The 25,984-nt window shown below is 43.4% G+C and overlaps 4 protein-coding genes and 1 non-coding gene across 5 annotated transcripts; 1 reads left to right on the top strand and 4 right to left on the bottom strand.

The window, feature by feature from the left end:
• Window positions 1–4,205: 4,205 nt before the first annotated feature.
• LOC118408819 (extensin-like) lies at window positions 4,206–14,799 on the bottom strand. Its single transcript, XM_035809676.1, has 7 exons — window positions 14,727–14,799; window positions 13,670–13,782; window positions 13,191–13,387; window positions 11,245–11,318; window positions 9,705–9,837; window positions 5,753–5,900; window positions 4,206–5,096 (listed from the first exon to the last, which is right to left on the bottom strand). Exons 1-7 carry the CDS (start codon window positions 14,797–14,799, stop codon window positions 4,206–4,208), a joined length of 1,629 nt encoding a protein of 542 aa, XP_035665569.1.
• Window positions 14,800–16,408: 1,609 nt separating this feature from the next.
• On the bottom strand, window positions 16,409–19,387 carry LOC118408818 (mucin-19-like). Its single transcript, XM_035809674.1, has 5 exons — window positions 18,677–19,387; window positions 18,162–18,367; window positions 17,479–17,522; window positions 16,864–17,000; window positions 16,409–16,615 (listed from the first exon to the last, which is right to left on the bottom strand). The coding sequence occupies exons 1-5, from the start codon at window positions 19,361–19,363 to the stop codon at window positions 16,409–16,411; spliced, it is 1,281 nt and encodes a 426-aa protein (XP_035665567.1). The 5' UTR covers window positions 19,364–19,387.
• Trnas-gcu lies at window positions 17,353–17,434 on the top strand. The gene has a single exon. It is a non-coding gene; the product is annotated as a tRNA-Ser (tRNA).
• A 931-nt stretch (window positions 19,388–20,318) lies between the features above and the next one.
• LOC118408817 (mucin-5AC-like) lies at window positions 20,319–22,534 on the bottom strand. The gene is made up of 3 exons (XM_035809673.1): window positions 22,275–22,534; window positions 20,688–22,244; window positions 20,319–20,403 (listed from the first exon to the last, which is right to left on the bottom strand). Exons 1-3 carry the CDS (start codon window positions 22,532–22,534, stop codon window positions 20,319–20,321), a joined length of 1,902 nt encoding a protein of 633 aa, XP_035665566.1.
• Window positions 22,535–22,706: 172 nt separating this feature from the next.
• Window positions 22,707–24,728, bottom strand: LOC118408816 (mucin-19-like). Its single transcript, XM_035809672.1, has one exon. It carries the CDS (start codon window positions 24,726–24,728, stop codon window positions 22,707–22,709), a length of 2,022 nt encoding a protein of 673 aa, XP_035665565.1.
• Between the last annotated feature and the right edge of the window lie 1,256 nt (window positions 24,729–25,984).

Genomic DNA, 25,984 nt, shown 5'->3' with positions numbered 1-25,984 from the left:
ATGCTTTCATTTACTACTTTTTAGACAATTTAGTGATAAATCCTGTAGGGTGCATGTTATGCATTTGTTAGTGTGACTCGTAGAGCTACGAAGTATTGCTCTCTCATTCGTGCATTCTTCTGTGGACAAGGACACAAATCAACTACTACGATCATGTCTGAATTCTTTTAACTTAATTTTTCATCAATTCTTATCCCTTCCAGATTTTTGTTTACCTGAAAACCACATCGCTTGGCGACTCTCTGCTGAGTGTGACCATTCTCAACTTCCGACAAGGCAGCGTTGTCGCCAATTACAACGCCAACTTCAAAAGCAACGCCACGGTTAGCGACAGCGGTGTGTCGGGCGCGCTGCAACAGGCGATCTCACAAGACCCGAACAACACCTTCGGCATTGATGTTTCTTCTCTGTAAGTACATCATCGCTATCATAACACAAATGCAGATGTTCTTTTCCTTATACTTTTGCTATCTCAAAAAGCTTTTCGTTATAACTTGACTTTAGTGCCGTAGAGCATTCGCAGGCCAGCGACGAGAGCTTTTTGTTTGTCAGTTTGGAAGAGCTACTGACAGCTGATGGAACAATAATCTACTCAAAGAGGAGACTAACAAATGTAATTTGGAGTTCTTTAGGTTCAAATTTTCATATTGATGTATTTCTTTACATTTTTCATAGATTTCATGAACACATAACGTTTGCGATTGTACTTTGCTAATAATAGATTTTTGAACTGTGAAATTTTGGTACTGTAAATCAACTCCACTCGGACGTACATTGCAGTTTGACAATTAACATTGAACTGCTGTGTACCTTAATTAGATGCTTTTTTCAAAATGCCGTCCTCTTCATCAGTCTTTGGTAGGTTTCATGATCCCAGAGACAAACTCTAAATTGTGTTTTCAGATGTACCAAAACAAACGAAGACCTTGCTTGTGGTGAAACAGAAGGCGTGGACCAAAACTTGGTCATCGGGCTGGGAGTCTGCGTGCCGGTTGTCGCCATCATCCTGCTGATCATCTTGGGCTTCTTGATCAAGAGGAGGCTGGAGAGGAAAGAGGTGTACAGCGTACAGAAGGGCATGGCGGGGAACAACGGCAGGAGGATGGCGCCCAGATATGGCGGCACTGGGAAGAGGATCAGCGAGAAGAACGTACAGTTGATGAGGTAGGAAGTGACCATGAAGCCATCTTAGAATAAGGATGCTCACGGTTCTAAATGCGCTTGCGCAGTGAATGCATTGTGGGTAATGTGTCAGAGGTCACCTTTGACACATTACCCACAGTACATTCCGTTGCTCATGCTTAATTAGAACCTGGAACCTTATATGCTAGAACTACATAATGTACAATGCTGGGTGCTTATCAAAATATGGCCTCTACACATTTTGGCACGCTTTGTAAGTTAAGGCTTAACAACATGGTGCAACAGCTATTGCACATATTCCAAAACATGACTGATGTGCAATTTCGAACCCTTGATTTCAAACTTTTGATAGATTAAGAGGTACACGCTTAGGTTATTCCCATACTACATGTACATGGTATGTTAGGTGGCCGGCCCATCTCAGTTGCCAAATAGCTGTGGAGTATAGGTAGCAACATGGGTGTGTTGAAGTACCATGCTCTTCCCCATAAGTGCTGAAGCAATTGCAAACCTTGGTATAGAATCTAGATCATTCAAACTCATGTTGCCATTTTCTCCCTTCTTACTGACAGAGCGCCTGGAACGGTCCCGTACGCCACGAAACCAGCCAACTTTGAGCGACTGCGAGGTTCGAACTACAAAGGCATGATGAGGTCCCACCCATCGGCGGTGTCGGGGTCGGCACGCAAGTACCAATACGATCCGTACCCGTAAACAGCGTCCCATGCCGTAGAAGGTCACGTTCAGGGAGAGCCAGTCCATGTTGTTGTTACAGTTTGACACAGAAACTATCATTCTATTAGACTGCAGCACAATTCATTCGGCAACATCATCATAGACGGCAATGTTTTGCCTACTAGCTAGTTAGATGTTAATTTGGTGTCTTGAACAGTAAAACTCAGGAATGGCTGATATTTAGCAGGTGGTTAGTTTTTTTAAAATCTATATCAGAGGGGGAGAAAGTTCGAAACTTCGAATATCGGTCCACTAGTGGACTATTATGGTACTCCAGTAGAATTACTGGGTTTCATAGATTTTATCTGAAGATGGTACTGTATTTCCTAAATGACACTCGTCTTTCATACATCACAAAACTACTACTAAACTTTGAAAGATTGGTACAAGGTTAAGGTGATAGTTTTATGTGTTATCGGGGCTGTAGGTGTCATTTTGTTTATTACTCAACTTGACATATCTATTACATTGTTAGTACTTAGGAATTTTTTTTCGATTCATTCATGCCTTTTTGGTTTGTTAGTATTCAGATAATAACAAAATACGTAGAAAGGACTGACGCAAGTTATGTAAATTATAATATACTGTTATTTGTTTCAACTTTTTAATTCATGATATATTCCAAATCATTATTATATGTACTGTACTATATTGATGTTAGATGTAATTGCAGATTCTTTATCTTCGAGGATCCGGCCTCTTAGGGGAACAACTTTATTTCTGTTGCCGGCTCCTCTCAGACATGTTTTGAATCTGACAAGTCAAATAAATAAAGATAGAAAAATATCCTCGCTGCAGCTTGCACAGCATGAAAAGAAAAAGCAACAGAAGAAGCAATATCTGAATATTTATGTATGTTATTACCTAGAACACAGTGGATGATTATGATGATATTACCTATATGGCAAGATACTAGAAGTTGTCTATGACACACCATGAGGATGACCGGTGATGATGATGATGTATGTTATTTGAACTATATGTGGCAACTCTGCTGATTTAAGATATCAAATGGAACAAATAAATCAAAATACAATGTTTATAAAAATGACAAATGAAAATGAGTAAAATTTCACAAACTTTTTAATTCCTTAATTTCAATGGGATTCCACACAGCATTCATTAATTGGCAATCAAAAGTGAGAAGTGTGTTTTTTTCTGATATTTGTCTTAATCTACACAAGAGAACACCTCAATTAATTCACAATAATCTAGTTAATTATGCAGCCAATGCATTTAGATTACTAATAGCATTCTGATTCTATATGTCTAATAAACATATTCAAATGATATTTCATCGTAGATATTATTCTTTGGTATCATCTAGAGCCCTATGAACATATCTGTGCGCGCAAACTAGAATACAAGGCAATAACTTTCATTATTTATGCAACGTATTCTTTTACGTACTAGGTTGACAACTAGGAATAGAAAGCTTGTTTATATTCTAGCCTATGATGGCCAGAATGCAAAAGGAATCTAATAGGTATTAAATGTTTTCTTCTGCCTATAGATTGCAGCTATCGTAGCAGATGCACAGCAATAAATTCACTCTTTGTAAACATCTTTTATCATATATTTACAACTGCACATTTTTTTACATGATGAAGTTTCATGATGATATTTATGACACTCTTAGTTTTATATCAGTACTACTTACATATGCATATTCAACCTGTAAAACTAAAATTCATAAAACCCTTGACGTATCAAGAGAAAATGTAGAAACTCTATGCTAGAATATTGACCCGCTGTGTGCCTGTGAAGCGGGTGTACATGTGTTACATCGCAAGGTAGTTATCTCAATTGACTAATTCATAGTCAGAAGAACTTGTTTGGGTAAACAACTGTCAGAAAATCCGGTCCGTACGAAATCTCTACAATTATACACCCTAACATCAGAAAAGGGTACAAACATATAACCTATTTCCATATTTTATACACTTAAGTACTGTAGAAAAGTTATAATCCTGATTTAACTACACAAACCTTTCATCGTAAAGCGCATCTGCTCTTTTATCTTCACTACAACTGGAAAGCGAAGTAAGTTGAATTTCTCTAATGATATTTTCTATCTGTTAAACGTATCTGTTCAATATGTTTTGTTGTGACTGTAGGCTTTACTCAGTCAAGTATGGCAAAAATGTACAATAAAGTTCTCCATAAGTTCATATAATGAAGAAGTAAAAAAAAAAAAAAGAAAAATCCCTCAGTTTAGATAGGCATAGATTTAAAATAGATGACATGTTCATGTTCTGTCTTACCACTGTCTTACTTTGCAATTAGCCCACTGGCATGATCTTGCAATAAAGTTATCAAAATAGTAATCAGAGATCGATTGAGAGACTACCCTGCAATGACCTGGGTACAAAACCGTTTGGCATCGGATTGTATGTATGCGGGGCGGAGTGGGGCCTCGACAAACCCCCGTCTTGCCATTCGGGAAACCTTTTCTCGTTGGCTAAGGGATTATACGTGTGAGGAGGCGGCAAGCTTTGCGTCGCTCCTACGCTTGGGGCATTACCGTTTGGTATAGGCTTGGGTGGGTCGTATTGTACAGGATTGTATGTGTTCATAGGAGGAGGCTTAGGTAGAGTAACAATGTGGACCAAAGTTTCGGTCAGGGGTGCTGGAACGGGCTCGGGCATCGGTATAATCTTCACCTTGACCTTGGTTCTAGGAGGAGGTACTGGAGCTGGCTGTTGTTGTGGCTGGTAAGGTCTCGGGTTGTACGTTCTGAGACGCTCCCTTCTTGGAGGAGCTTTAGGAGGAGTTCTTAGACGTTCTCGTCTTGGTGGAGCTTTCGGGGCGGGCTTAGGTCGTCTTGGTGGAGGTTTAGGCCTCCTTGGAGGAGGTTTAGGCCTCCTGGGTGGAGGTTTAGGCCTCCTTGGTGGCGCCTTGGGTCGTCTTGGTGGAGCTTTGGGTCGTCTTGGTGGAGGTTTAGGTTCTCCTACTGGGTTGTAGGTGTGTGGCTTCGGTACATGTGGGGCCTTTGGTGGTGCAGGCGGGGCCTTAGGTGGAGCAGGTGCCGGTTTGGGGGCTCGGGCAGGTACGACGGGTCCGTTCGCCCTCGGTGGAGGGGGTGCCGGGGGTCTCACCGGCCTGGGAGGTGCCGAGGGTTGGGGGTTAGGGTTGTAGGTGTGCCGAGGGACTGGCGGCTCCGTCCTGAAGTTGAGGGGGTTGTAGGAATGACGAGGAGGCTGAGGCTGTGGTTTGATCTGTGGTAGAGAAGAAATGGCAGAGTTAAGACGTAGGAACTGCATCTATTAGAGAAATGTGACCCATCTCTACAATACAGTCTTTCATGTTTTGGTTACATAACAAAAGTTGCTATACGTTGTATATTTCAGTTATTATATTGAGCAAGTGATGTGTATATCTACTACATGCCATGCTAAGTGGGCTCGTATGGTGTAACTACAGGGTGATCGACCCAGAGATCCTGGGTTGGAATCCAGGATGCCACCGATTCAGCGCCATCGGGAAAGAATCCAACGACTTTTCTCATGTGTAAAAATGGGTGCATGTCTTATGTTGAGGAGGTAAAAGGAGAGGTATGGGTTACGCCTCCCGATGCCGTGTCCTTGAAACAATGGATAACAACCCACTACCCTTACAGCTTCAGAAAAGGCTAGGGCAAAGTATGGGGCTATATTGTACCTTTGTACATGTCCCCTCCCCACCCCAACGGTAGGTTACCTTGTCGAACCGTCCCAGCGCCTCCGAGTGTAGCCCCGCCTCCCTACCGGACAGATACCGCCGCACCTGCACCCCTCCCTTCCCAACCTTGCGGCTGCCTTCCCGCCGATGTCAAGCCCTTTCTTCATGACCCCCTCCCCACCCAGCCCGCTATGTCTTGCCCTATCTATGTTACCTTGTCGAACCGCCCCAGTGCCTCGGAGTGTAGCCCCGCCTCCCTTCCTGGCAGGTACCGCCGAACCTGCACCCCGCCTTTCCCGCCGATGTCAAACCCTTTGTACATCTTGTCTTTCGGGATGTAGAGCTGGTTCTTCGGCGAATAGCTGTTGACCAAAGGTATGAAAGTGTGATTTCATCGTCTGAATCCCAATTGAAATTGGACTTACCATAATTGTGTTAGTAGTAGGAAACTCTTTAGGGCGGTAAAGTGTCTATAGATATATAGGATTAGCATCTCATAGATTGTACTCGAGTTGATAGCACAGGCTGTAACTAGAAAGGCCGACATTTGCTTAAGAGCAAATACAGCATATTTCAGCCATACCCCTTCCCACGCAACATTGGACTGTTCCAAATCACCCCTGCGCAAAAATGGAACATCATATTAACAGTGCATTATCCCCCAAAGTGGACTGGTATTGTGAATTGATTCCAGGTAAAAACAGAGCTTGCTTCTATTTTTCAGAAAATGACAATAATCACACCTTCCATTCAGAAAATTTTCATCATGGCTGAAAATTGTTGAATGACTTCATGTAATGTCATTAACAATTTTCAGTACGATAACTAGGTGTAAGTTTAAAAAAGTATAAGCTCCTTGTGATGTGGGTACATTTATTATTGCAGTGAACTTTTTTTATTCAAGTAGGGCATACGATTTAATAATTATCAAGCAGGTGCAGGTACTGTAGGAGCGTTTGTTTTCTTCAAGCTGTAAAACTGTTAAACTGTTTTACTTTGTATGCAATCAGCCATCGAGCCTATTCTATTTTCGTTTAACAACTTCCTGCCAGACCCGGAAGATACGATTGAACCTTGTTCGAGGATTTATTTTCGTCTGTCTGGTCAGTCTGTTCATACCCTGGCGCTGAGAGTGTTTTATTGGGCTGAAACTCTGGCAGTTTAAAGTTACTTACAATTTAAATGTTCAAAGTTTATGTCAAACAACAACAGCACTAGGAAATGTGGCCACTATAGACAGGTGGTCACTATAGAGAAAATGCTGATCTATTGACTAGGAGCCATACGTTACACATGATTTCAGTACACTGATCATTAATCATATAAACATTGCACAGGTAAGCCAATTGTTTAGATGTACAATTAAGTTCAAATAATTCTGAAGAGAAATATTGATGAGAAAATAATCATTCTCGCCACTGTCTAACTTATAATTACGTATCAAAACTAAACGCAGATTTTCTAACTAACGCACCTTTCGCCGACTTTATCAAAGGACCGCCGGCTATCAATCAAACACGGCTGTTGATTAGACTTAGAGTTTCAAACAGTCATGTGCTGTGTGCCAGTTGACAGCGAACTTCATGCTACGTGATGTTTTACATTGCTTGGACCTTCTTTCCTACAGCGGTGCTTCTACAAAATATTTAGACTGTAACACTGAGTCCCACATGTTTTATAGAATAGAATTTGACGCAGAACAGCGTTTTTGCTGGGTATTTTTCGTGAAAAATGTCCGTGGGAATATCAGCGAGGCGGCGACGTAGGGATATCAGACCGTCAACAAAAGTCGCACGGCGGCTAACGGCGCAGCGAAGATACTAGCGCTATAAATAAGCGCTTCAACTAAGGATGGCAACCCGTACAATATTTTTGTATACTGTTGAGCTAAGTAAAGTTTGTTGTTTATGAGGTTTTAGTTGTCTTTGAAGCTTTGACCCGAAATATTTTAAAGTCAAACTGCTGAAGAGAAGTGACTGCTACGATTATCGTAGATATGGCCCTAAAAAAACTGATAAAAGAAGCCTTCTCAATAGTCTAAAATGCAAGAGCTTCCGGGGGGGCTTCGCCCACCTGGGTCGCCCCCACAGTGGCCCTGCCCCTGGACCCCGCCAGGGACATTCGGCGGCCCCCGGACCCCTGTCCGACGCTTTGAAAAAATCCTGGCGGGAAGTCTGTACGGCCTGAGTCTTCAAGTTAACGTATTGTGTGGTCCCGCTTATGAATATTAATTAGCCTTCGCTTTCCTCTTCGCTGATTGGCTGAACCATTAATTGAATTAACTCTTCCTGCCGGCTAGACGCAGGTGCAGATGTCGGCTCTGTGGGGTGAACGTCCGAAAGGTCATGGCATGGAGAACGAAAGAAAACCAATTTCCCCTAAAAAAAGTGCTGTAATTAAGCCTTTTACAGTACTTTATGCCAAAAATTTTACTTGGATCATTTTACCAACTATCTTTTGCCTATCTATACCAAATGTTACTCATACCAGGGTACAGGGGTGCAAAATATACCGTTATAAGACCGTCAACAACAGTCGCACGGAGCTAACAGCGCAGCGAAAATACCATCGCTAGCGTTTCAACTTCGGATAACAAGTTATAAGTACTGTTGAACTCAGTAACGTTAAAGTTTGTTTTTAGTTGCCTTTGACGGTTTGACCTGAAATAGTGTTACGCTAAACTCCTGAAGAGAAGTTAAGTGACTGCTGCGATTATCATAGATATGCCCCTAAGAACTGATACAATATAAAGCCTTCTGAATAGTCTAAAATGCGAGAGCCTTAGGCGGGCTTCGCTCCCACTGGCGGGAACACTGCTATATACGGGATCATGAGGCCCCGCTTATGAAGATTAATTAGCCTTTGGCCTCCTCTTCGCTGATTGGCTAGGTCTTTGATTCAATTAACTCTCCGGCTGACGCGCACAGGTGTGGCTCTGTGCGGGGTCACGGAAGGTCACGTCAGGAGGCCAAAAGAAAACAAATTTCCCCTCAGAAAAGTGCCAAAATTAATCATTTTAAAGTTGTTTATGTCAAAAGTTTGACTTGAATCTTGTTACCAAGTATCTAATGCCTATCTATACCAAATTTCAGGTCATTTAATTGTAATACCAGGGTACAGGTGCCAAAAGTGTCCTTTTTTGGTCAAAAATTGGCCAAAAATCGCAAAAATAAGCATTTTGTTGCACTGTACACCACAAGTGTTATTGAATTTATATGAAGGGATTATCAAGGCACATCTGTGTCAAATTGCAGCTCATTCGGTTGCAATACCAAGGTACAGGAGCCAAAAGTGGCCTTTTTTGGTCAAAAATTGGTCAAAAAATCGCAAAAATAAGCATTTTGTTGTACTGTACACCAAAAGTGTTATTGAATTTATATGGGGGCATTATCAGGGCACATCTCTGTCAAATTTCAGCTCATTTGGTTGTAATACCAGGGTACAGGGGCCAAAAGTGTCCTTTTTTGGTCAAAAATTGGTCAAAAAATCGCAAAAATAAGCATTTTGTTGTACTGTACACCAAAAGTGTTATCGAATTTATATGGGGGCATTATTAAGGCACATCTCTGTCAAATTTCAGCTCATTTGGTTGTAATACCAGGGTACAGGGGCCAAAATATACAGTTTTGGTCTAAAATTGACCAAAAAATCTCAATAAAATCATTTTAGAGGCAGATATGAAAAAACTGAGAAAAAAGCATCAAGGTATTGGCCCATTCTACCCCTGTGCCAAATTTCAGCTCATTCGGTCCAGGAACGGCGGAGATGAATCACTTTGAAGATTTGACAGGAGAAGAAGAAGAAGAAGAAACATTACGAATACAATATATTTCACCATACTATGTATGGCTGAAATATAAATATGGCCCATCAACCCTATCTAAACTGTAACGGTGGTAAATTCCCTCTTCCTGCCACCTTTGATTCACTCCTGACGTCATTTCACTTCCAGTTACCGGAATGTCAGTGCAGTGAATAAGACATTTGGTAAAGGAAAAAGGTGAGTGTCTCCCTTGTCTTTGAACAACGTTCATATTGTACAACTTTGGATTTTCATTCAACCTGGTCATGCCAGGGCACATCACTCCCTGGGCGTAAAGTCCAAGGAGGGGCTTTGCTCAGTATAAAATAGATAGATTTAGATGTAGATGAAGATATTGACTTACATGCCACGGCCTGGGAGGTGAGCTCCGGCGAACGCCTTGGGTAGCAGGGCGGCGAGAGGTATGAGAGCGGCGGCAGTCAGGAGCGCCACCGCCACCGGCCACACTAGTCCGCTGATGTCCTGGGGTTCGGCCGCTGGAACAGCACATAAGTCACGCCTTGTCAGAATCTTATATTGTAAGGTAAGCACATACAACTATTAAAGCCTGTACTAATGACTACCTCTGCTTAATGACCACCTGGCCTTTTTGATGGCCCTTTTTGATTTTCCGATCGGCCCAGGTCACAGTATCTCGCTGATGTCCTGAGGTTTGGCCGCTGAAATAGCACACAAGTCACAGCCATGTATTTCCTACCATGTCACAAGTTTCTATGATGGGCGCGGCCACGTATCTCAGATGGGTCTGTTTTAGCGGAAGACATGAACGTGTCCTGTAAAGTTCAGCTGTCTTGCTACAAAAAAGGCTGTCTTAGATCCTTGTCGGTGGTTGATTCTGTCACAGCCTGCTCAAAAATAAAACAAATCCTATGGCATCAACATTGTAGGACGATCCAACGGCGTATGTGACCGCGCCCTAAAGATCGCTGTCTATATACCGCCTTTATGCACAAGAAAACTAAAGGAAATACCTGTACTGATGGCCGCCTCTGCGTTAGGATCCCCTACCTATCGTGGCCTTTTTGGTGCCCTCTTGGATTATTTTGTCCCATCGATAGTAAAATTTGTAATTGTCACCTGTACGGTCCCTTAGTTGTCACTATTAACAGTGTTATCTTTCAGGACGTACCTATCATTTGAATCCGATGATCCGGTGACACAAAATTAAAAGGATGTCGTTGAAAGGAAGTATGATTACACGTGGTGAGGTGAGAATAAAGAGAGTCATGCAACATTTATTAACTCCATTGAAAGTCGCCAAGGGAATTTCGCACGGTAGGGCCCTAACATTGTGAGGTACAATGAAAACAGTAACACAAAGAATACATTGAAAGACCAAACCTTTTTGCCGCCGGCCAACATGTTTTGATAGCACATATGTATGCTATAGCCATACATCGAATCGTCGCTATGTTTTTCATGTTATGTTTTTGACACACCCATTTGATATCCTTAGCCATATGAAAAATTGAAATATTTCTAGTGTAATCACTTATTGACTTCTCTGCAGCAGTACAAAGAGAAGCCGCCAGGCGGCCATGATAAACCCTCCACTGCAGCTTATATCACCACAATATATCTACAGGTTCTTAAAGACATACAGACTATATGCAGAAACATAAGAGACTGGCACATGCACACACACACACACACACACGCATGTACACACACACACACACACACACGCACGCGCGCATACACACACATACACATACACACACACGCACGCACTCACAAACACACACACACACACAAACACACACACACACACACACACACACACACACACAGACAGAGAAAAGCAAGACCTCGATTTCTATGGAGATGATGAGATGATGAGGGCAGACCACCACAGCAATGACGCAAGTAACCTTCGTACTTACCTACAGGTACAGTCCCTGTGGTTGTTCGACATGGCGGTCTGCCGTTTTTCTCAGCTGGCTCATCCAGCCAGCAGCTGAAACAAAAATGTTTCATAACTCCTTTTATTCTGCATAATCGAGTAGAAGTGCGACTAACAGGGGTTGTAGCGTTTGTTAGTTACTGTTATGGTTACAGATAAATGAATTAAGATAATGGATAAGAAAGTTATAAGGAACACAGGCAACATATGTTATATATATATATAACATAGATAGATAGAAGGTTTATTATATTTCAGCCATACATAGTATGGTGAAATATATTGTATTCGTAATGTTTCTTTCTTTCTTTCTTTCTTTCTTTCTCCTGTCAAATCTTCAAAGTGATTCATCTCCGCCGTTCCTGGACCGAATGACCTGAAATTTGGCACAAGGGTAGAGTGGGCCAATACCAAAATGTGTTTTTTTCATTTTTTTCATATCTGCTCCTTAAATGATTTTATTAAGGTTTTATTGCAACTTTTGGACCAAAACTGTATAATTTGGCCCCCTGTACTATGGTATTACATCCAAATGACCTGAAATTTGGGACAGAGGTGCTCTAGATACTTATTCAAAGGATCCATGTATAATATGTGGTATAAATCACTTCAAAATGGCTCCTTAAGGAGGTTTTTGTGGGAGAGTTTTGGATATGTGAGATTGAAGTGCCGAGGTCAACGACCTCTAGGTCATTCTGGTGTGTCAGGGCGACAGGTGTGCCAGGTAGATCCAATTATCTACCTACCTACCTAGTCCATAGACATCCAGGTGGTTGGGGGACAAGGTGAATCCAATTAATGACCAGCCAATGAGCAAGCTCATTTTGCTGGAAGAGTCCATTGTTGGGCAGGGGGTGTTTTTTTTAATTTACTTTTAGACTTTGGTGATAATGCCAATGTTTTTTTTAGCGGAAGTGTTTTTGCACTGAACCACTTGACATAAGACTACTACTGGGACAGTCCATTTTTGCACATAGGGGGGATTTTTAAAAAATTCAGTTTTGGACATGGGTGATGATTCCGAATTCCATTTGTTGAATGGAAGTTGACCCCCACCTGAAGACTGCACATGAGAAGGATTCGGCAGCCAATCAGCAAGCCTGGTATTATCTGGAAGAGTCCATTCATGCACGGGGGGCTGTTTTAAAATTCAGTTTTGAACTGGGTTGCTTATTATACAAAAGGCCATGTACTGTGAGTATTTCTGGACTATTGTGCAATTTTAAACAGGGTGTGCTGGGAGTTTCCATTCTTCGACGAAGGGGGTATTCTTTTAAATTCATTTTGTGGACTTTGGTGATTATGTCGATGTCCTATTTTAGCTGATGTATTTTTGGATCGCTCCAATTTACATAGGGATATAACAGGAAGAGTCGATTCTTGCACAGAGTTTTTTCATATTTGGTTTTGGACGGCTGATGATTCAAAATTCCATTACTTAGCGGAAGTGGTTTTGGAGTCGTCTATTTTACCTTTCTACAGGGGTGCACTAGAAGAGTCCATTCTTGAAGGAGGTTTTGTAAGATTCATTTTTGCTCATAAGTGTGATTAGTAGTTAGAAGTCATTTTAAGCAGAAGTGTTCCATTTTTGCACATGGGTGATTTTGGAACAGTCTATTGTTACATGAGGAGGGAGATGGCTGAAATATGCTGTATTTGCTCTCAAGCAAATGTCGGCCTTTCTAGTATTATATACTCGCATATATTTATGTGTTTGCCTGTGTGTGTGCGTGTGTGCGTGTGTGTATAAATATATATATATATGTGTGTGTGTGTTTGTGTCTGTCTGTCTGTCTAAGTCAGTCTGTCTGTATGTGTTGCCCCAAATAGCAAAAAAATGGTATGGCTATGATAGAATGCGTATGCTTTCATAAAACACTAACTAAAGTATATTCTATTAGGTCTCATTAAACGCGAGGATCTTACGTAGTTCCCAGCTCCAGCCCAAGCGGGTCGCTATGCTTCTGCGCGCTCCACAGAGCGTTCTGTAGCTGCAGGCCTGTGACGGCAGAGTCGTTGCGGAGGTTTATCGTGTAGTCTGCGATCAGGCCGGGAGAGAACCCGTTCACCTGGATGCTGTGGATGTCTTTGGCGTATCCTTCCGCGGCGTAGTACCTCCACAGCTTGAACAACACAAATTTGAATGTTCAAGAGTATTAGTAATAGTGGTCTTTACTGTTGTTCATAGAGTAGATTACTTGCTCTTTAAAACAGTTAAATATTAGCAATGGTTTAACTGTCCATTGTGGTCACAGTCGAGAGTTTTCACTGTTTTCTTTTCTTAACCTTTGTTTATTCATGAAAGCTCAAATTGGTCTTCAGGCCACTCTTCATTGAGGTCATGAGGGAAGAGGCAAGGGTCAGACAACGTATATAACAGAAAAACTGTATATCACAGTACTTACTGTGTCGGTCAGTTCGTCCTCCAGCTCCGTGAATTGCTCCGATGTAGAGTCGGCCAGGCCCGGGTGGTACTCCCGCCTCGACAGCTGTATCGCGTACCGACGGGGCTTTGTAACTGGCCAAATCAAGGCAGAAATAGTACATTAAGCAATCAACTTAATACGCGTTATTCATAGAGCCAGTATCACGTAACGGAAAAAAGCGCTCCACTGCCGAGACTGCCAGCTCTAATGCCCCTGCTATGCACAAGAAAAATCTATCATCCTTCAAGGTCTAATTTTCAAATGACATTTTCGTCAGCAATACGGGTGGTGTTCTGTGGATAACTGTGCGGTTTTAGGAATAGGCCAATGTTCACGGGTCACTGAGTCCTATCCATTGCAGCATGAAGATACATTTCCAGGCTAAAACCTGGCTTTCTTGGAATTCGTAGCCCTTTGGGCTTTCCACAAATTCGGCCAAAGCTCGTTGACTGTATTGAACTGGGGTATAATAGCCGGCAGGTCACTAACAGACAATGGACTACTTTGAATAAAAATGGGGCAGTATACTGCAAGATTGACAGATCTGACATGAAAATTATACGAGCATAGTCCCAAAGGTGTGGTCATAAATCATTAAAAAGCCGTCTCCTGGTATAGCTTTGAATAACTCAATAACTCAGAGTCTGTAAATCTCTCGAATGGAAGCTGTTATAGCTGTAGTTTTTAACTTACAACGACAAGTGGCTGCATGTGTTTTTTGTTGTTTTCATGTTATCAATTTACCTACTGAATCGAAGCACGGATCTGTCCTATTGTCGATGTAGCATCTGAAAAATAAGAAAACACGGCATTATTATTAGCTAACGGAATTCAGTCATAATGCCTTTCAATTATTACACTTGTACATAAGTGTGTGTGAGTGAGTGACTGAGTGAGTGAGTGTGTACGCGCGTTTGCGCCAGAGTGTGCATGAACAACATAACTTGGCAAGTCATGTGTAGATACTGGCTGATTGATCTTCTCAAAAAGTCGGCGTTCAGCACTGGTCGTGGTTTCTACAAGTTTAAGGTCATACCGTTCGGGTTAACCAACGCGCCTTCCACGTTCCAACGCGCTGAGTTGCATCGGCGTACATAGTTGATGTCCATTTCATGTGTAAATATTTTTTTGCCAAATGAAGAAATTATTAGATTCCTGGCGGCTTTTCTGGGTACTACAGCAGAACTGCCCGGTTTTGATACCTCGCTTGCAATGATTTAGATATGAAATGTTGTAATGAAGGAATGAAGGCCTTTATTGTACATACGTACTCACTGGGTACAGGTTGCAACAAAACAACAATTGACATATACATGAAATATATACAATATCTACCAACACAAATAATCCTCTTCTACTAAGTGATATGAAACGCCATCTAAAACAATCGCAACTTTTCGATGAACAACTTCTGACTTACACAGTCGGGAGCTCCAAGTCTACGGGGTCGTCGTGCTTTGTAGCGCTCCGCAGCGCAGCCTCGAGGTCGTCTCCCGTGACATTTGACCCGCCTGTCGTGTGCACAGTGTAGTTCACGACGAAGGGGTTGCCTTGGAAACCGTCTACCGTGATCTTCTCGATGTCGTTTCCGTATGACGTATTCCTGTAATAGTCCTGGAGCTACAAAGATAAATGGACAAGTCAGTTGTTTGGTACTTTTAAATTAGTACATTTTAGGCCCTATACTTTAATGAACGTTAGACGTCCAGGTGAACATATCTGAGGATCTTTTGGACTGATCCAGGGATTTTCATCACTTCTTGAAACTACAGACAGGATCTTTTCAAAAAGTCTGTAAGCAATATCCATGTTTAGCCAGTTATAGAGATTAACTCCAAAATGTATTTCTGCACATTTCTTGAACTAGCTGCAGTGCAAAGTAGAGACAGCCAGCATTGGCCTGTAGAAAGCAGCAGAATGAGGACCGAAGGGGGGTGAACATATCTTTGTTGCGCTTAAAAATGTGTTTTCTTATTTTGCATACTTTTCGAGAGTAATCGCTGTCAGACAGTAAATCAACAGATGTCGTGTATTAATTGTAAGTAACATTTATCATTGCTAATTTATGCCAAGTAGACTTAAACATACCGTTTGGACGAACTTGTCGGTAAGATTCCGGTATTCTGTAGAGTTCGGGTTGTCCAATCCGTCCTTATAGATCTGTCCTCGCAGCTTTGCTTGGAAACGATGCTTCCTTTTCTGTGTGCATGGCCAGTTCTTCTCATCTATCCAACACCTGTAAGAGCAGATGGTGAGGGATATTTTAACTTAACAGTCGGGACAAAGTCAGAATTATGAACGCTGAACATGATTGTTTCCGGCTTTGGGTCAAGTAGAGAAGGATCACAGGACTGGATACCTCTCGTATTACTGCGTGTACGGATATAGCGAGTAAATGCATTACAGTCTGTCCAGTCTTTGTTTTATAAGAATGATTTAAGGGCAAAGTTGTACTAGTGAAAGACTCTGTGACCTTCTGGCCATTTTGGTGGTCACATATATTTACCCATTCATCCAAGTAATTTGGTAATATTCGAGCTGCGTAAGTAATAAAGGAATAAAATGATACGTGGGATTGTCTAGAAAAAGAACAGAGCTTAATTGAATATCAAATGTCATCGATATTAAAGATCTAAAAGAATCTAAAAGGGATGGAGGAAACTAGTTATGAGGAGGTTCCGAGCTCGCCGGAGTGAAATGTGAGTGAAGAAAAGAATCTTACGTTGTGGGGAGATCGATGTCCAGTGGATCATCAAACTTGTTAGCAGCCCGCAGTGCTTCTTCCAGCTGACCTCCGGTGACCTGTGACCCTGGGGTCGTCTTCACGGTAAAGATGGCCGTCATGGGATCGCCATCTTGGAAACTCCTCACCGTGACGTCATCGATGACGTTCGCGTGAGGAGTGCTGTTCAAGTATGATTTGAGCTGCCGAAAGAGATGTTAAATGTCTTTAGAGTTCCATAACTGATACAGATAATTCCTTATACGGATAGATGTTAAGAATGGGCAAGTAAATACTAAAATAGTCTTATCCCATACAAACTTTTTTTTTGTTAAGTACTTTTGTGAAATCACTAAGTTGTGGAAGATGCCATATGTTGTATCTTATACAGTTGTTAGGCAACGGGAAGTATTACATATTACTATTAGGTGGAGTCTAAAAGACTACTTACCGACTCCAGAAGTTGCGTGCTGGCCTGTGTGAAAGTCTGGGAAGACTTGTTGTTCAGCGCGTCAGAGAAGTTCCGCCCTTCCAGCTCAACACGGAAGTTGAACGTTTTGGTTGGCCCAATGGTAGACATCGGTGCTGCTGATGTGGGAAGAAAATATTATTTGAGATGTTGACATTTTCAAGGTGGTTTTATGTTTGCGGTTTTTGCGATGACCTGGTCCTCTAGATCATCACCTTAAATCTAACATAACCACTAATTCTTTCTGCTCTCTGCCTTAAATATCTCCTAATATCATTGCATTTTTATTATTAAATGTAACGTTAAATGCGTTGCTAACAAAGTACGTGCAAATAGCCCTAGGGATGTATTTTCCATAAAACTTTTCATTTCAATAAAGAAAACGCAGTTATCGCCACAAGTGGTAGATGTATCTAGGTGTGGGTAATTTTTTTTCGAATTTAATTTTCTTACAAAGAGCCATTTATAACAGACGAGGTGGCCGAGTGGTTAAGGCGATGGACTGCTAATCCATTGTGCTCTGCACGCGTGGGTTCGAATCCCATCCTCGTCGTCAACTTTATTTTTCACAAATTTGTAATAAAAAAATGTTTCTACCTGTTGTTGTAGATGCGCATGGTCCACTCCCGCCCAGGTAGCATCTAAAAGCAAAGAAAGCGTTTGTTACTTAGAAGGAGCAATGTCGGCTTTTTGCACAGTTTTGAGAGCAAATGAATTTTAATTTTGTTTTCATCCTAACCTTCAATGTAGAGAGAATACTATTCCTGTGTTCTCTTAATTCTATACATGTTAACTAAGCATATGAAATGCAGTCAAGCTCTGTAATAATCTTAAGCTTCTGTTAGTAAAAATATCACCAAACTCAAACTTGAGCTTGAAGTTGAGCAGCATAAAGGCAATGAATATTTACAGTTTGCTGTTTTGCGATTATATATCCAAAAAATCTTATTGGTATCACAATAAGCTCATCCATAAGTCCCAGTACGCATGTGCAGCAAGTCCCAGTACGCATGTGCAGCGACAGGAATTGTGGGTAGCATGTCCAAAGCAAAAGCTGCTCACTTGTAAACAGTTTTCGTCCCGACCATTGTCCAGACACAACAATGTCCAGACGTGTTTATTTTGGTGACGTATCAGGGGCCTTCACCTTTGACATATCACCCACAATTCCTGTCGCTGCGCATACAGTCATACTCAGAATGGTGAGCGAGCTTATTGTATGTATACACATTAAGCATGTGATTCTTTATTTACAACAATCCAAGGACTATCACACTTACACGCTTGGTAAGTTGATGTTAGGGTGGCTGCTGTCTTGAGCTGCCTGCATGGCCTGTTCCAACTCTTCCCCGGTGACCCCTGACCCGTGACGTGTATGGATGGTGTACGTGACCCTGGCGGGTTCTCCCACCTCTCCTGTTACGTCATTGATGGTGACGTTTTCGATGGTATCGTTGTAGATGGTGTTGTTGAGGAGGCTGATGAACTGAAATAATTCAAGTTTCAAATAATTCAGTGTTTCAGCTTTACGTGTCCATGAAGCCAGGAAACAGCCATAACTTACGGTGGTATAAGTCTTAGCCGAATAGAATTTGAAAGGAATAAAAATTCCAGACCCATGCCATAGTCAGTTCACATTTCTCAAACAGTAGGACTTTTTAAGTTTTAGTGTAGGCAGTGTTAGTTTAAGATAACACAGAAGACTTCATTGCATTTTATTTCTGTACAGTAACATATATTTTTGATTTTCAATTTCTGGTTTCGAGTATTAGTTCTTATAGGTGGCCAAACTTACCGAGTTTTTCAACTGTTGCTCTAGTTCCTGCCGCCTTGGAGAGTTGGGGTTTGCCAAGGCTGGTGTGAAGGCCAGCCCAGCGAGAGTCGCCACAAACGGCAGAACGTTGTCCGGAAGGCTTCTACTTGTGGTCAGTTTGTCTGAGTCCGTCGAGGTTTTCGTTGGTTGCGTTGGCCTGGTATTGGCGGATCCAGTTAGAAGTTGTGTTATAGTCCTGGTTCCAATGGGACCACTTGTGGTAGACCTGGTATCTGTTTGCGTTGACACCGTGGTCCCGGTTCCAACCGGTTGTGACACTGTGGTCCCGGTCCCAACCGGTTGTGATACTGTGGTCCCGGTTCTATCCGCTTGTGATGCTGTGGTCCCGGTTCCAACAATTTGTGATATTGTGGTCCCTGTTCTAACTGCTTGTGATGCTGTGGACTCTGTTACAACCGCTTGCGATACTGTGGTTCCGGTTGCAACCATTTGTGGCATTGTGGTCCCGGTTTGAACCGGTTGCGGTGTTGTGGTCGCATTATTAACCACCTGCGATGCTGTAGTCCCTGTTCTAGCCGGTTGTGATACTGTGGTCCCAGTTCCAACCGCTTGTGACGCTGTGGCCCCGGTTCCAACCGGTGGTGATACTGTGGTCCCTGTTTTGACTGGCTGTAAAACTGTGGCCCCTGTTCCAACCGCTGGTGACATTGTGGTCCCTGTTCCAACCGGTTGTGATGCGGTGGTCCCTGTTCCAACCGCTTGTGATACTGTGGTCCCGATTCCAACCGCTTGTGATACTGTGGTCCCGATTCCAACCGCTTGTGATACTGTGGTCCCGATTCCAACCGCTTGTGATACTGTGGTCCCGATTCCAACCGCTTGTGATACTGTGGTCCCGGTTTCAATCGGCTGTGACACTGTGGTCCCTTTTGTGTACGGTTGCGGTGTTGTGGTTCCTGTTTTAATCGCCTGTGATGTTGTGGTCCCAGTTCTAACCGGTTGTGATACTGTGGTCCCTGTTCTAACCGGTTGTGATACTGTGGTACCGGTTCTAACCGCTTGTAATGCTGTAGTTCCAGTTCTAACTGCCTGTGATGCTGTGGTACCGGTTCCAACCTGTTGTGATACTGTGGTCCCGGTTTCAATCGGTTGTGATACTGTGGTCCCGGTTCTAACCGGTTGTGGTACTGTGGTCCCTGTTCCAACCGCTTGTGATGCTGTGGTCCCTGTTCCAACCGGTTGTGATGCTGTGGTCCCTGTTCTAATCACTTGTGATGCTGTGGTACCAGTTCTAACCACTGGTAATACTGTGGTTCTGGTTCCAACCAGTTGTGATTCTGTGGTTCCTGTCCCAACCACTTGTGATGGTGTGGTTCCTGTTCCAATCAGTTGCGGTGATGTGGTTCCTGTTCCAATCGGTTGCGGTGATGTGGTCTGGGTTCTAATCGCTTGAGATGTTGTAGTACCTGTCTCAACTGGTTGTGACACTGCGGTCTCAGTCCTTCCTTTTGAAACCGTCATATCGGTTTCCGTTGATGTCTCAGTTGGAGATGATATACTGGTTGGTCCAGGCGTTGTATTGCCTGTTGACGGAGTTGCCGTGCTTGTTGTTTCCTCAGTGTCTGTGATTTTTGGAATTGTAATCTTTGATGTCGGAGATGGACTAAGAACCGGTGTTGTCATCTTTGTTGCTCTCGGAGTTGTACCTCCTGACAACGTAGATACAGGGGTTGGGGTTGTTAGCTTGGCTAATGTTTGAGTAGTCATTTCAGATCTAGGAGACAATTTTTTTGTTGTCCCTGGAGTTGTAATCTTGTTCGATGATGCGGTTGTGATTTCAGACATAGGATACGAAATGCTTGTTGTCCCTAGTGTTGTAGTCGTAGCTAGTGTAAAAGTTGTCATCCCAGATCTTGTAGTTTTCCCTGGTGTTGTAACTGTTGTCATTTCAGTTCTACGAGTTAAAGTGCGTGTTGTTTCGGGCGTTGTTGGCATAGGCGATGGTTTAGTTGTTATCTTAGATCTAGGAGACAAAGGGTCCGTTGCCCCTGGCGTTGTTATCTTCGTCGATGGTACTGTTGTCATTTCAGACCGAGGATAAGAGATGTCTGTGGTCCCTGGCGTTGCAAACTTGGTCGATGGTGGAACAGTTATATCAGACCTAGGAGACGAAATGCCTGTTGTCCCTGGTGTTGTAACCTTGGTCGATGATACAGTTGTCATTCCAGATATAAGAGACGTTTCTGGAGTTGTGATATAAGTAGGAGATGACATAACCACAGTCTCTGGTGTTGTTTTGAGAGTTGTGATATCAAAACTAGGAGACGATGTGACTTCTGTTCCCGGTGTTGTTTTAAGAGTTGTGATATCAGAACTAGGCGACGATATGACCTCTGTCCCTGGTGTTAGTCCTGTTGTATCAGACTTCGGAGATGACGTGGTCATTGTGCCTGGTGTTGTTGTCTTTGATGTTTGGAGTGTTGTCACATCAGGACTAGGAGTCGACGTGACCGCAGTCTTTTGTGTTGTATCCAGAAATGACATATCAGAACTCGGCGACGACGGGATCACAGTGACGTGTGTTGTTTCGGGCGGAGTTGAATCGGAACTTGCAGACGACGTAATCACAGTCTTTGGTGTTGTGTTTTGAGTTGTGAAATCAGACCTAGGAGATGACATGGTCGCTGTGCCTGGCGTTGTTTGGGGAGTTGTCGTTTCAGGGCCTGATGATGAAATGACTGCAGTGACTGATGTCGTGTCGGAAGGAGTCACTTCAGTAATTCCAAGAGAGGACGGGACAGCTGTCACTGGTGTTGTTTGGAGAGTTGTCAGATCAGATCTAGAGGAAGAGGTGACCGTTGTGCTTGGCGTTGTTCTTGAAGATGCCACATCAGAACTTGGATGCGACGTAACTACCGTCGATGGTGCTGTTTCGGGAGTTGTCACATCAGACCTAGATGACGACGTGTTTGGACTTGTGGTTGGTGTGAGAGTTGTGATATAAGATCTAGGCGATGAAGTGACTGCAGTCCCTAATGTCGTTTCGGAAGGAGTCATTTCAGAGCTAGGAAACGTCGAGATCACTGTGACTATCGTTGGTTCGAAAGTTGTCAAATCCGGCCTAGGCGACGTCGCCACAGACTTTGGTGTTGTTGCCTTCGTTGTTTCTGAATATGTTATCTCCGAACTAGGGGAGGATGTGATCGCAGTCCTTCGTGTTGTTGCCTTTGATGTTTTGATAGTTGTCACGTCAGAAATAGGCGAAGACGACGTAACTACTGTCCCTGGTGTTGTTGAGAGAGTTGTCGCATCAGACCTTGGCAAAGGGGTGGCCGCTGTTCCCGGTGTTGTAACATCAGAGCTAGGCGATGAAGTGACCGTAGTCCCTAATGTAGTTTCGGAAGACGCCATTTCTGAACTAGGCGAGGACAAAAACGTAGCCTCTGGTGTTGTTTGGAGGGTTGTCGCAGCAGACCCAGACAAGGAGGTGGCCACTGTGCCTGGCGTCGTTCTCAGAGATGCCATATCGGAACTAGCAAGCGACGTAACCGCTGTCCCTTGTGTCGTCTTGAGACTTGTAAAATCAGAGCTTGGCGACGAAGTGACTGCCGTCCTTAACTTTGTCACGGAAGTTGTCATATCAGAACTAGAAGACGACGTGACCGATGTTGCCGTCGTTGTTTCGGAAGATGTCATTGCAGAACTAGGAGAAGACGTTATTACTGTCTCTGGTGTAGTAACGAGAGGTGTCGTATCTGAACTAGGCATCGAAGTAACCAGAGTTCCTGGCGTTGTTTGGACAGATGTCATATCAGACTTTGGCGAGGACGTGATCATTGTCCTTGGTGTTGTTTCCTTGGTTGTTTCTGAAGATGTCATCTCAGAACTAGGAGAAGACGGGACTGCTGTCACTGGTGTTGTTTCTCGAGTTGTGATATCAAATGAAGAGGAGACCGCCGTTCCTGATGTTGTCTGAAGAGTTGTCGTGTCAGATTTCGGCGAAGAGGTGACCGCTGTGCCAGTTGACGTTCTCAGAGATAATACATCAGAGCTAGGAGTTGAAGTAACCGCTGTCCATGATGTCCCTGTTGTGTCCAGCGTAGTTCCTGTTACTCTTGTTGATATAACCCCTGTGGATTCGGGCGTTAAGTCTGTTATTCTTGTTGATGTTGCCCCTGTTGTGTCGGGCGTTATGTCTGTTACTCTCGTTGATGTTACCCCTGTTGTGTCGGGCGTACTTCCTGTTACTCTTGTTGATGTTACCCCTGTTGTTTCGGGCGTAGTTCCTGTTACTCTTGTTGATGTTACCCCGGTTCTGCCAGGCGTAGTGCCTGTTACTCTTGTTGATGTTTCCCCTGTTGTGTCGGGCGTTGTGCCTGTTGCTCTTGTTGATGTTACCCCGGTTGCTTCGGGCGTAGTTCCTGTTGCTCTTGTTGATGTTACCCCTGTTGCTTCGGGCGTAGTTCCTGTTACTCTTGTTGATGTTACACCTGTTGTTTCGAGCGTTCTGTCTGTTACTCTTGTTGATGTTACCCCTGTCGTTTCGGGCGTTGTGTCTGTTACTCTCGTTGATGTTGCCCCCGTTGATTCGCGCGTAGTTCCCGTTACTCTCGTTGATGTTACCCCTGTTGTGTCGCGCGTATTCCCTGTTACCCTTGTCGATGTTACCCCTGTTGTGTCCGGCCGTTGTGCCTGTTAATGTCGTTGATGTTACCCCTGTCGTTTCGGGCGTAGTACCTGTTACTGTTGTTGATGTTACCCCAGTTGTATCGGGCGTAGTTCCTATTATTCTTGTTGATGTTACCCCTGTTGTGTCGAGCGTAGTTCCTGTTACTCTCATTGATGTTATCCCTGTCGTGTCGGGCGTTGTGTCTGTTACTCTTGTTGATGTTACCCCTGTTGTGTCGGGCGTAGTTTCTGTTACTCTCGTTGATGTTACCTCTGTTGTTTCGGGCGTAGTGTCTGTTACTCTCATTGATGTCATCCCTGTTGTTTCGGGCATAGTTCCTGTTACTCCTGTGGATGTTACCCCTGTTGTGTCGGGCGTAGTTCCTGTTACTCTCGTTGATGTTACCCCAGTTGTGTCGGGCGTAGTTCCTGTTACTCTCGTTGATGTTATCCCTGTTGTTTCTGGTCTTGTGTCTGTTGATCTTGTTGATGTTACCTCTGTTGTTTCGGGCGTCGTTCCCGTTACTCTTGTTGATGTTACCCCTGTTGTTTCACGCGTTGTGTCTGTTACTCTCATTGATGTTATCCCTGTCGTTTCGGGCATAGTTCCTGTTACTCTTGTTGATGTTCCCCCTGTTGTGTCGGGCGTAGTTTCTGTTACTCTCGTTGCTGTTATTCCTGACATTTCGGTCTTTGTGTCTGTTGATCTTGTTAATCTTACCCCTGTTGTGTCGGCCGTTGTGTCTGTTACTCTCGTTGATGTTACCCCAGTTGTGTCGGGCGTTGTGCCTGTTACTCTTGTTGATGTTATCCCTGTTGGTTCACGCGTTGTGTCTGTTACTCTCATTGATGTTATCCCTGTCGTTTTGGGCGTTGTGCCTGTTACTCTTGTTGATGTTACCCCTGTTGTGTCGGGCGTTGTGCCTGTTAATCTCGTTGATGTTACACCTGTCGTTTCGGACGTTGTGCCTGTTACTCTCGTTGATGTCACCCCTGTCGTTTCCGACGTTGTGCCTGTTACTCTCGTTGATGTTGCCCCTGTTGTTTCAGACGTTGTGCCTGTTACTCTCGGTGATGTTACTCCTGTCGTTTCGGGCGTAGTTCCTGTTACTCTTGTTGATGTTACCCCTGTTGTTTCGGGCGTAGTTCCTGTTAGTCTTGTTGATGTTACCCCTGTTGGGTCGGGCGTTGTGTCTGTTACTCTTGTTGATGTTACCCCTGTCGTTTCGCGCGTTGTGTCTGTTACTCTCACTGATGTTATCCCTGTTGTGTCGGGCGTTGTGCCTGTTACTCTCGTTGATGTTTCCCCTGTTGTGTCGGGCGTAGTTCCCGTTACTCTCGTTGATGTTTCTTCTGTTGTTTCGGGCGTTGTGCCTGTTAATCTCGTTGATGTTATCCCTGTCATTTCGGACGTAGTTCCTGTCACTCTTGCTGATGTTACCCCTGTTGTTTCAGGCGTTGTGCCTGTTACTCTTGGTGATGTTACCCCTGTCGTTTCTGGTGTAGTTCCTGTTACTCTTGTTGATGTTACCCCTGTTGTTTCGGGCGTAGTTCCTGTAAGTATTGTTGATGTTACCCCTGTTGGGTCTGGCGTTGTGCCTGTTACTCTTGTTGATGTTACCCTTGTCATTCCAGCCGTTGTGTCTGTTACTCTTGTTGATGTTACCCCTGTTGTGTCGGGCGTAGTTCCCGTTGCTCTCGTTGATGTTTCTTCTGTTGTTTCGGGCGTTGTGCCTGTTACTCTTGTTGGTGTTACCCCTGTTGTATAGGGCGCAGTTCCTGTTACTCTTGTTGACGTTACCCCTGTTGTGTCGGGCGTATTGTCTGTTAACCTCGTTGATGTTACCCCTGTTGTTTCTTGCGTAGTTCCTGTTACTTTCGTTGATGTTACCCCTGATGTATCGGGCGTATTGTCTGTTAACCTAGTTGATGTTACCCCTGTTGCTTCGGGAGTAGTTATTGGACGTGTGATATCTGTTGATGGCGAGGAAAGCAATGTCATCGCAGGTGTAGCAACCGTTGGTGTTGCAGAGGTTGTAGTGCTTGTCACCTGAGACGAAACGTTTGTTGTCCCAGGCGTTGTCATCTTTGTTGATTCCGAAGATGTGATATCTATAAATGATATTCAGGTGTGAGGACTTGAATGTTTTATACAGATAATCAACTGGACAGTCCACAACTGGAAGATTTGTTGCTATCAAAATGCACCCAAAGTAACAAAAAGTAACTTACAAAAAGTAAATCGTGAAAGATATGCTAAACAAAGAGAAAATTAATAAAACAAAGTACAAGCTGACCAATAATACGAGTGTTTGGTATCCTTGTAATTTCTTGTTATTTTGCTTTTAATTTGCGAAATATTACCTGTTGTCTGAAGCGTAGATACAAGTGTTGTGTCCAAAAATGTATGGTCTGTTGTTTTAGGCGTTGATACTAAAGTTGTAATGTCAGTTGCATCAAGCGTTGTTATTGCAGTTCTTATGTCAGTTGTCTCTAGTGTTGTTATCGGAGTGGTAATGCCAGTTGTCATAACCGTTGATAGTGAAGAAGTAATGTCAGTTGTCTGAAGAGTTGTTACCAAAGAAGAGATCTCATTTGTTTTTTTTCCAGTCCGGCCGTTTAACGTACAGTCTGTCACGCGCTGTCATGCGCTGCAGCTAT

Source organism: Branchiostoma floridae, unplaced genomic scaffold (genome assembly GCF_000003815.2).
Source record: "Branchiostoma floridae strain S238N-H82 unplaced genomic scaffold, Bfl_VNyyK Sc7u5tJ_438, whole genome shotgun sequence".
NCBI classification, from domain to species: domain Eukaryota; kingdom Metazoa; phylum Chordata; class Leptocardii; order Amphioxiformes; family Branchiostomatidae; genus Branchiostoma; species Branchiostoma floridae.
This window is presented reverse-complemented; position numbering and strand designations above follow the sequence as displayed.